Below are 12,175 nucleotides of genomic sequence, written 5' to 3' on the forward strand. Positions count from 1 at the left end.
CTAATATGTATTCTCAAAATATATGAGGCATGTAGTTAATTTGGCTTATAAGCAAACTCTACTTTAAAAATATGTCACAGCTACCTGGTTTATGCTGCAACTATTTTCATTCCTTTGAGCTTAACATGTTTTCAAAAATACTCACGCCATCACAATGACACTGAAATCCAGCCAGTTCCATGGATCACGAAGGAATGTAAAATCTTCTAAGCAAAACCCTCTTGCCAAGATTTTTATAAGTGACTCAAAGGTATAGATTCCAGTGAATGTGTACCTAGGTAAAGCAGCCAAACAAAAATTAACTGTTTTGTTTGAACTTTTAAAATATAGCAAATCCTATCCTTTTGTGGTTTTTCACTTCACTAAGACCTTGTTCCTTATTTCCACTTACAAAAAAAACCTACTAGTTTAATCTTATGAGCTTGAGTAAAGAGTTAAGCTGAAGAGATAATATCTTCCACAAAGAATCTGATCTTGTTTACATATTTGGGTTTTAGAATAATAGTTTCATGTGTTTTACGGATAATTATCAAGCTTGATCTGCTAGAGCAACACTGTCCAAATGAAATATAATACAAGCTACATATGTAGTTTTAAAATTTCTAGTAACCAAATAAAAAAGTAAGAAGGAAGGAGTAAACTTAGTTTGCATATTATATTTTATTTAAACCAATATATCTAAAATGTTATCCTTTCAACAATTAAGACTAGCCAAATTTCAAGTTTCAATAGCTGCATGTGGCTCATTGGATATTATAGCTCATTGGACATTATAGCTCAAGAGATAACATTTCTTGGATTTGTTTATTTATAATAAAATATTTCACTCAAATTTCTTAATCACTAAAATAAGTTTGGGAGATATTTTACATGTCTAATCTAGCAAATATACTTCCCCTTTTTATCCTTAAGATTCAGGCATAAAGTTATAAATCTGCTCCCCCCACCCCCACTCTCTCTCTCTCTCTCTCTATATATATATATATATATATATATATATACACACACACACACACACACACACACACACACACACACACACACACACACACATATTCACCAAATATATATATATGTGTATATATACATATTCATCAAAAAACTTTCAGTGCATTAGTATTTTCTGTGTTTGTGTTTATACAATTACCAAAATTACCAAAATTCAGGGATACCAAAATTCCTGAATCTAACCTCTCATCAGTTACTATGCAATTGGGCCAAATCATTTAAACATGCTCAAATTCAAGATTCAGCCTCCAAAATGGTGAAAGACTTTTCCATTTGTTGTTTGGTAGTGAATTTCTAGCCCTCTCTCCTTTGAGTGTTGACAATACAAGTTATTTCTGTTTCTTCCAAAAATAGTTGGGAGAGAGTACTTGTTTTTCAACAGTGGATTCTTTTTAAAAGTACAGTCTAAGTTTGTTCTTCAGATTACTCCTCTCAAGCCACAAAGATTTAATTTACTTTCATTAAAATTCATTATCTTTTCTACCCTACTAGTATTTTATATGTGAAAAAAAGGGTTATTTTCACATTTTTTTTCTGTAGAAATTTCTCTCTTATGAGGGAACAAAGAAATCAAAGGAAAATGTATGCAGAAATCTTCACATCTAGTTTTCCTAAGTCTTCCTTTTTTAAACAATTCAATTAATTTCATGAGGAGTAAGTATAACTGCTATCTTTACTTATTATGAAGTAGCTGACTTTATTAGGAAGACATATAATTTACAATGCCAAGCTTATGGTTACTTGTGTTTTGGTTTGGATCTTTGTGTATTACACATAATCACCATGACACTTCTGTTTGGAGAGTTACCTGGCATTACAAAAGACATAAGAGACAGCTCCCATGTATGTTCTGTTTATCCTATTAATGGTTAGTGCCCTGTGGTTTATGCTTAAGCAATTCTAAGTTATCTACAGACTAGAAACAAGATTAAAGTCCCTGATCCTATTCCTGTTTTTGGAAAAGGAAGAAAATTTGTGGGGACATTTGGAGTTTATGGTGAGTGTGATAGCTGCTATCCAAGGAAGAGAGGTCTTAGAACATAACATTTGAGACAGCTTTGCACAGAATGGGTGTTCAGATGTACCTATTAGCAAACTAGATTGAACAGTTCAGTGAGAATCAAGGGGATCTTGATTTTTCTTGGCTGTACCGCCACTAGGCTCTTAATCATATTGTTGATTCTGTCCATGTTACAAGGTGTTCCATTTTCCCCTGTAATTTTAATGTCTATAGAAGTGCCTTGCCTTACATAATAACAACCTTCACTGTACAATATGGTCCTCAGGCCTTCTGAGTATGCCACCTCTTTGTACAGGGACAGTTTCTGCTATCAGTGACTTCTATTTTCATGTCGGAACTGACTTCTCTTTTCATTGGACTCTGCTTTTTTGTGTGATTTTTTTGTCTGTTTGTTTCTTTGTTTTGTTTTGTTTTTTGGCTGTAACCACTAATATTTTGCTTGTTTTCCTGCTGCCTTGCTGCCAACTGACTAGAGATAATTGATCAGAAACCTGTGCAAAGTTTCCCAACTAAACAGTGTAAGTCAAAAGCTTTGGTAAAGCTAAGACTTTTCATAATGGATATAGTCATCTCTAAAAATGACTTGGAAAAGAGAAAACTGCATATTCAAGTAATAATATTTAAGTGTCCCCTTTACCTGTCTCTCTTTTTTTTTTAACATCTTTATTGGAGTATAATTGCCTTACAATGGTGTGTTAATTTCTGCTTTATAACAAAGTGAATCAGGTATACATATACATATACCCCATATCTCCTCCCTCTTGCGTCTCCCTCCCACCCTCCCTATCCCATCCCCCTAGGTGGTCACAAAGCACCGAGCTAATCTCCCTGTTCTATGTGGCTGCTTCCCACTAGCTATCTATTTGGTAGTGTATATATGTCCATGCCACTCTCTCATGTACCTATCTTTTAATAATGTTATACAAATTTTAACATACATGTTAAAATATGTCAATAATTTCTGCAGGGAAAAGAACATACAGAGTAGTTTTATATAGGTATGTCCATTTGTTAATCCCCAAATCATAAGAATTCTGTTAAGTGGCTTGCCTCAACATAAGAACTGGAATCTCTACTAAAATGATTTCTAGGGAGCATTTTCAATCTACTATCAAAAAAGTCTTTAACTGATGTGTTAAACCACTGACAAATGATAGCTTAGAATGATGCTGTAAATCCTTATAGAAATCTATAAAAAACAGAAATAGAAGTGGCAGTATTTGTCATAATAACTTATCTCCTGTTGGAAATTACTTTAAAAAATATAACAATAAGAAGGATGTAATAAAATTTTCTTTTGCACTGAAACAAATACCTGATCGTTGCATTATACCATACATAAATAGCCTGTATAACCTAAACATCTTCTGTTTCACTAAATAGCATGTTTCTTTGTCACGAATAATCTCACACGTTATGGACAAATTGAGGAATAATGTTGTTATAATGCAGAGATTGTATTAGTTAAAGCACAGTTTTCCCCAGCGTATTGCTGCTTTGAAATAATCAGGGACAGCTTTTCCTTCACATTTACATAGAACATCCTTAGCAATAAAAGACCTTAATACGAATGAAAAAATTAACAGAACTTCCTTCTTTAGTGCAAGTAGGGTCTAGTTTAACATGCCCAAAACTACTGTGCTTAGATATTTCCCTCTGTATTAAAATACTGAGTCAAATGTTTTATTTTGATGATATCATTCAAATGTTCCCAGGGTCTCCATTGCAAGAGAGAAAGGACAAGACCCATGGTCTGAGACTGCAGGGAGGTTGCTGGCTGAGATTTTAGGTACAAATGTCCATAGAGATTTAACTGGGCCAATATCTTTTTATTAGGATTGTCATTGTTTTTATTAGTGTTCTAATTACAAAGTTTTATAAGTTTTGAGTGATCTGTCCATAATCATGTTTCCCCCTTAAGCCCTGTTATTTATTTATTTTTTTTCCTGTGGTACGTGGGCCTCTCACTGTTGTGGCCTCTCCCGTTGCAGAGCCAGGCTCCAGACGCGCAGGCTCAGCGACCATGGCTCACGGGCCCAGCCGCTCCACGGCATGTGGGATCTTCCCAGACTGGGGCACGAACCTGTGTCCCCTGCATCGGCAGGCGGACTCTCAACCCCTGCGCCACCAGGGAAGCCCTAAGCCCTGTTATTTTTTTGAACATGGTTTTGCAAAGACATTTTATTTCCTTTTTTTTTAAACATCTTTATTGGAGTATAACTGCTTTACAATGGTGTATTAGTTTCTGCTTTATAACAAAGTGAATCAGCTATACATATACATATATGCCCATACCTCCTCCCGCTTGCGTCTCCCTCCCACCTTCCCTATCCCACCCCTCTAGGTGGTCACAAAGCACCGTGCTGATCTCCCTGTGCTATGCAGCTACTTCTCATTAGCTATCTATTTTACATTTGGTAGTGTATATATGTCCATGCAACTCTCTCACTTCATCCCAGCTTACCCTTCCCCCTCCCCATGTCCTCAAGTCCATTCTCTACGTCTGTGTCTTTATTCCTGTCCTGCCCCTAGGTTCTTCAGAACCATTTTTTTTTTTTTTTTTTAGATTCCATGTATACGTGTTAGCATACAGTATTTGTTTTTCTCTTTCTGAGTTACATCACTCAGTATGACAGACTCTAGGTCCATCCACCTCACTACAAATAACTCAATTTTGTTTCTTTTTATGGCTGAGTAATATTCCATTGTATATATGTGCCACATCATCTTTATCCATTCATCTGTCGATGGACACTTAGGTTGCTTCCATGTCCTGGTTATTGTAAATAGAGCTGCAATGAACATTGTGGTGCATGACTCTTTTTGAATTACGGTTTTCTTAGGGTATATGCCCAGTAGTGGGATTTCTGGGTCATATGGTAGTTCTGTATTTCCTTTTTACAGAACACATCTGTGGTGTTTTAGCACACATCCTCTGTCTAAATAAACTATGTGTTGAAATATAAATAAACAGCAAAGTAACTTAAATACCCAAATGTATTTTTCCTAAATGTAATGATACAACATATAACTGAAATGCCTAATATAGTAATATAGAGCTAAATGCCTAAATCTATTTTATCAGAATATAACAATAATGGTAATATACTAGAATAAAATAATTTTATTTATAAAATTATTCAAATGGTAATTATATTTTATCTAAAGGACATAACTGTGATTCAGTCTTAACTTTTATGCTAAATGATTGTATAGTTTACCACCTAGTATATACAATTAATAACCTTTCTTAAACAGATACTATCCTTTGTCGGAAGAAATACCTACCTCATAGGAGAAAAAGTCCCCTAAAGAACTTCCTCTATTTTTTTCATATTATGGAAATAACTTTTTCTTAAAAGTGTTTAGCCTGACTTCAAAAAAGTGGAAACCATGAGTCAGACCATAACTATAAGGAGATTGCTAGAGAATTTGAGTGTGTATTTCTCATTCCAAGAAATTATTTCTACTTACTCTACATTCTTTGTCCAGTCTGGAGGATTACTCAGGGTCATAAATACACAGTTGGTCAAAATAGTGCACATGATAAGCATGCTGAATAAAGTAGATTATAGTTAAGGAATAAATGCTAGTACAATGTCATGGCCACTTAAAAATGACCCAGTACAAAAAAAAAAAAAAAAAACTCAACACAAGTTACCTGTAAAATTAACCTTACTTATTTCTTTTAAAACAATGGCAAAAACAGTAAGAAACTTCAAAGTCTGTCATACACTCTTGGTCCATTCTTTTTTATTTTACATCATTTTCTCACAAAACTGAATTCAATAGAAAGAGAAGCAAATGGGAATTTTGCATTTCAGTGAGTTGCGTGAAACTGCACTACAGGGGAAATGACCATTCTTTAGGAAGTTTATAGTATAAGTCTAAAAGTTATACTTCAGGTATCGTTTACAGTTTCTACTGACAGAAAAAAGGTTAATGAGTGCAATATAATACACTTGAGAATGTACAGCCCCATATATTTGAGGATTACACTGATTGAGAATTCCGCTGTAATTAGGAACTCTAGCAGTCTTATAGTGATGTAACTTGTTCCTTTAGCATTTACAACGTAAGAATAAAGAGAGAGACAATTTTTTGCTAAAGAGCTAGTATTATTTTCTTTCTATTACCACTTGAGAGTGTGGGAACTTTGACCATCTAGCTATCTTCCTGTATCTAGTTCACACCATACCTAAACAAACACTGTTTTTAAACCTTCCTAAGAATTAGGTAGAGTAATTTCCCTTAGGATCTCAATCCAGACTTCACTCTAAGGAAGTTTATGATTACATATTTTGAGGTAAATCTTTCATTTTAAAACGTCAGTACTTTATTAAACCGTAGAATGGGAGAATTCAAATGCACTTCAAAAGGTTACCAGTCCTATTTCCCCTGTCTCTAGGTTAACCCTGTCTCTTTTGTCTCTCTTTTAGTTTTTATGTTAGCCTGTTTTGAATCTGTATAAATGCCCATTCTTGAACACTATGTCTGAAGATGACCTTTCTATTTTATTATCATGTCTTGAGAATTTTCTTGAAATCCACCCCTATTACGTCATTTTACATATACATTTTGACTATCACTGTAAGTAGTTTTAAGTTCAATGAGTTTTAAATATATATTATCAATCATATACATAGGCACATAGTAGTTTAAAAGATATTTACTAAAGGAAGGAAAGAGGGAAGAAAGGAAGGAAGGAAGGAAGGAGGGAGGGAGAAAGGGAGGGAGGGAGGGAGGGAGGACAGGCCCAGTTGATGAAAATATAGGATGAATTAAGGCACAAAAGTTTGAACATTTGGTAATATAGATAATAATACTAAGCACCATAGACTATGTTTCTTTAGTGGTGGTTATATATGGTCTAATTGAGGTTAATAAATAGTTTGAAGTAGATTTGCTGTTGTTCCTACTACGCAATGTGTTTCATTTACACATTCACTATCATGGTAGCGTTTTTTACTTCTATAATCATATAATAGTCATTCTACAATAATCTTATTATAAATAGCAGAAAATCAATGAGTAAAACAGATTAAACAACAATGTTACCATTAATCTCAAAGAAATTTTATATTTTTTTGAAAAGTAATGACATTTTTTTGTAAAATCAACTACTAGAAACAGCATTTAGACAATTCACATGAAAAGGATATGAATGTACCAAAATCTTAATAGCAATTTTCCTAACAGGGTTTAGCGGAGTTAATATATACAAGGCAGAGGTGGCACTGAATCGGAAAATTGCCTTCCCTTTATTCAATACTATAAAAGTCTGAAAAAGAAAATATGAGAAAAAAATTACTAGATTAGACATGTGGCTTATTTGAAGAGCTTATACACATAAAAAAACTTTTTACCTGATTTGTTTGAACTTGTTTAAGCCAGTTTGTATATCATAACTATAAACATGTTAGATGTTTCTCCCTTAAATTAACATATAGCTACAAATAAAGATACGATATACTATTATCTAATCTGTCTCTCAGGTATCAACTTCCTGATACAAACTGATGATCCTACACAAAATTTTTACCAAGATGTAAGGTAGCTTTATGGACTCTAAGTCTATCTAAGACTTACCATCTGTCTCCAGCTTTGATAACTTTTCAGATTATTATGTACATACTGCTATTAAAATAATGTTTTATAAATATTTTAATTGCATCAAGTCTTTTAACTCCAAAGTTTATGAAGGCTATTTTCCCTCTGGTAGTTATCCTACTTTAAAATGTTCAAACAGGCTGAATAACCTGGTTTTGCTCATTCTATAGATCTGCTGGTAATACTGAGAAGGAACAGCTGCATTAAGAGTTAGGCTGAAAAAAAAAAAAAAAAAAAAAGAGGCTGAACTACATGGTTTCAAAGGGCATTCCCTGAAACCTATAATCTTCAATTCAGCATTTAAGCTGTACTACCCAGCGATTACCTAGTAGGTCTCTCTAGGATCATCTTTTATTTTTTTCCCACCAAAGCATCTCTGTTCCAGCCAATCAATTCACTTGCCAATTCCATTCACTGTCAACGTCTCCCACTGATTCTGAAAATGAGTGTCATAGAATCCTAGAGGAGGGAGGCACCTGAAAGGTCATGTAATGCAAACTTCCTCCCGTTTCAGGTCTGTAACAGACCTGACAATAAGGTCCCACCTACAATGACCCACTATTATATCAAAGGTTCTTAGTCTTGTCCACATGTTAGAATTTCCTGGGGTGATTTTAAAATCACCGATATATGGGATACACGCAAGAACAATTGAATCAATTTCTGGAGGATGGGCACAAACAATGGTATGTTTAAAAATTTCCTCACGTGATTCTAATATGCAGCCAAGGATTGAAAATTCCTACTCTCTGGGAATGTCCTCAGCTATCAAGATCATCTCCTCCACCATGTCTTTCCAGATAAATCACACTGCCTTCTGATCACTCCCTAATTGTTTCCCTTTTCCAGTAAGTCTTAGTACATTAATATACGCACATTGGCATGTTGCTTGTAATTACAGTCAAGTAGCAATTTACATGTAGAGTTCATTCCACTGAGGACTAGCTTAGAAGTTGTTATAAATCATTGAGCATAAAGAGCCTGTTCGCTACTTTTTCTCCATTTTTTTCCACAGTATTTAATAGCCTGGTTTGCAAATAAACACTTGTTTTCATTAAATGTGGGTTTATCTTTAAAATGCCATTTACCTTTAAGACATCTATTCTGTATAACCAGTTACTTAATAATATGTTTTTATCCTTTAAGTAAGGGCTATATCCCATACATTCTTGTTCACTGACAACATGCTCTGTTTGAATAGATATATTGTGAGTATAATATTTATATTTTATAAATATAAAATATTTATATTGTAAGTATAAAGGGTAGAGAAAACAACGTCTCTGCACATTGGCCTTTGATATTCAAGACCATGGACCTCACCAACCATTTTCCATGAACAGTACTCTGTAAATTTGAACAATTCTATGGCAAGGGCAAATAAACTGTTCTTTACTAGCACTGAGATTATCCACAAGGGACAGTGGACATTGAGAAGAGTGCCCTTGAAGCACAAATGCATTAAAGGATTTTTTGAATTCACAGGATTAAATCATGTAATATTATAGCCAAACAATCTAGATCCATTTAAACATTCAATGACAGCAGTAATATGTAAAGTTTACCATAGTTTAAGGTGCATTTACTCATGCTTTTTTGAAACAATATCCCTGAAAAAACCACTTGTAACATTGAGAGGATTTTATTTTGAAAAGATCTCCAAAAATAGAGTGAACAGGAATGAACTGTCCCTTAAAACATAGAATCCTCTTCTCTTCCCACAAGATTGGCCTTTGTAGTACTAATAGGATTAAAAACGACATGCCAAGGGCATCTTCGGTGAATTTACTGATTCTGGAAAAAGCAGACCTTAAGAACCAATACCAGTTTATTTTTGGAGAACAGCCCCTAACACAAAGAAAACTCTGAGTTCTGAGAAATTCAGAATAAAACGTTAATGTCCTGTATGGTGAAAAAAATTTCAAGAACGACATTTGAAATTTGGGGCTCTTACGTTATTGAGAGATATGTCTAAACTGAAAATTATTTGACAGAATGACATGTCAAAAGAGGAGAGATAAATAGTGTCAATTCCAAAATCAGTCCTCTAAGAAATGATTAGTATTGATGTGACTTAAAAAAATAGTACTACTTATTGCTACTAAGGTGATGAATGTTATATCCGGAAGTATGTTAAACTGGTTATTGTCTACTCTGGAATGCTGCTTGCTTCTTTTTTCCAGGTAAATGCACATTTTACAGGTTCATTAAAATTTTTACTACTTGAGGCAAGAATAAGTTCTCTGAGCAGAACCGCATACATCAGAGAATTCAAAATTATAAAACCAATTGTTTTTAAAAAATTATTTTCTTTTTGTTTTTTGTGGTACGCGGGCCTCTCACTGTCGCGGCCTCTCCCGTTGCGGACATGCAGGCTCAGCGGCCATGGCTCACGGGCTCAGCCGCTCCGCGGCATGTGGGATGTGGGATCTTCCCGGACCGCGGCACAAACCCGCATCCCCTGCATCGGCAGGCGGACTCTCAACCACTGCGCCACCAGGGAAGCCCTCTTTTCTTATATTAATAAACACCATATGTAGTTTTGCTTAGTGGTTATGAGCTCTGGCTCTGGAGCCTGACTGCCTGGGTTCGAATCCTAATCCACCACTTATGGAATGTGACTTTGGGCAAGTTACTTAACATCTCTGGGCTTCACCTTCCCATCTATAAAATGAGGTTAACATAGTACCTGCCTCACTAGTTCTTTGAATATTAAATAAGTTATACCAGTTAAAGCACACAAACAGTACCTGACAAAGTATGAGCATAACAAATGTTAGCTATTATTATTACTGTCACTATTCTTAAGTTTTATCTGTTCAATTTGAATGCCATTAAAATACACTGTGATGTTGCTCATATGATTAAATTAGGTATGTAAACTGTATCATTAATTGATGGAAGCAAAGTTACATAATGCTTTACAATTTTAAAATGCCTTTCATCTGCATTATTTCATATAATTAACAAGCTCTATACCATATTTTAAATTCCAAAACTTCTCCATTAGCTTCCTACATTAGCTCCTTCTATCCTAAGAACTACAAACTACCTTTTTCTTCAATAGCACCTCAATCTTTATCTTTATGGACACTTCATAAAGGAAAGCTGTGCAGACAACAGTAAACAGTCTAGATGTCTCTCAAGATGGGTCATGGCCATTATGAGTAAATCAGGGTTCAAGTCTTGCTGTCAGACAGGAAGGCAATAAAAACTGACTTTCTTAGCACACAGAGAACAATTCTGATCCTGAGCGGTAGACTCACATTAACCAAGCTTTAAAGCCTGATATAAAATCAGAATGCCAATCTACTTATATACAACCAGATATATCACTGTCACATGGGCTGAAATAATTGCCGTAGCACAACCAGCACATTCTTTTCTTTAAGCAGATCTATGGGAAGACAAATTATAAGATATTCTTTGCTGAGGGTGGAGTCCAAATAAGCTGACTTAGTTAAATAATACGTATGTTTGATGACATCTTGATTAGGTAGTACAGTGTAGCCCCTTTACAATGAAGTGACTTTCTGGGAGGAATATGCTTTCAGGGCTACTACTAACTAAAGATCTGTCTCCCTGGGAAAATGGTAATGTTTGTCTCTGTTATTCTCCTTTTTCCCCCTTAATTTTACCAGTTCCCTTTCTTAAGGACACTTCCTTTCTTTAAGTAGCAGATACTTTTAATCATGTCAGAGTATCAGTCATGCCCCTGTCTCTTGAAGGTATCTTTGCAAATATATAGTTTGAATCAATAATATTCAGAGGAGAATTTTCTTCTAGTTTCTTGGGGGAATGCCTCAGTAGCATCATCATGTGTAATAATACAGTAACTAAATTTCAAAATTTTCTTTATCAATTCTATAGTAAACTACTGGAATAAATTATTTTTAGAACTATATGAATATATATTATCTGCCACCTTTCATGAAGCTAGTTTAAAAGGAGGAAGAAGAAAGGACCTGTTTATTTAACTTTGTTCTGTAACTTTAAATAAAGCATTTTAAAGCTCGCTACTCGAAGCGTGGCCCATGTACTAGCAGCATGAGTCTCACTCGAGGGCTTGTTAGAAACGCAGGATCCGTGACCCCACCCCAGATCGATGGAATCAGAATCTGTATTTTAACAAGATCCTCTGGTGATGTGTATGTACATGTAAGTTTGAGAAGCACTCCTTTAGAGCAATAGGGCTAGTTCCATGTCTGAATTGTTAATTGTCAGTTCCTTTAACCATCATTGATCTTATAAATTGTTTGCTGCTTAAAGAATGCAATTTCTTTCGCCATTCCTTTTAAAAGGGCTGGCTTCGGCTAATAAAAGTGCTCAGTATCTCCTTTAATCTGTAAGCCAGTGACTCGTGGTGATATTAATTTATCTTTAGTTTCTACATGGGCCTGTTTTTATGCTTGTGAACATGAAATACAAATTGTGGTTGTAAGATGTCAAAATACCCAATTAGAAAGCATAGAATCGATCATCCATTTTTTATATTTCCTATAAAATACTGTACAGCTGGTTTAACATCAAAACTAG

General features: G+C 34.7%; 1 protein-coding gene across 8 annotated transcripts in view; it reads right to left on the minus strand.

Annotated features, from left to right (window-relative positions):
* The window catches only part of LOC131750102 (sodium channel protein type 3 subunit alpha), a 108,989-nt gene that overhangs the window by 65,851 nt on the left and 30,963 nt on the right, over window positions 1-12,175 (minus strand). For all 8 annotated transcript variants that reach the window (XM_067026217.1, XM_059052431.2, XM_059052439.2 and 5 more), the window contains 3 exons: window positions 7,192-7,310; window positions 5,504-5,593; window positions 146-274 (listed from right to left, as the gene is read on the minus strand). In XM_067026217.1, coding sequence (XP_066882318.1) covers window positions 146-274; window positions 5,504-5,593; window positions 7,192-7,310 — 338 coding nt within the window. The remainder of the gene's footprint in view (window positions 1-145; window positions 275-5,503; window positions 5,594-7,191; window positions 7,311-12,175) is intronic.

The sequence above is a fragment of the Kogia breviceps genome, chromosome 2 (assembly GCF_026419965.1).
Source record: "Kogia breviceps isolate mKogBre1 chromosome 2, mKogBre1 haplotype 1, whole genome shotgun sequence".
Lineage (NCBI taxonomy): Eukaryota > Metazoa > Chordata > Mammalia > Artiodactyla > Physeteridae > Kogia > Kogia breviceps.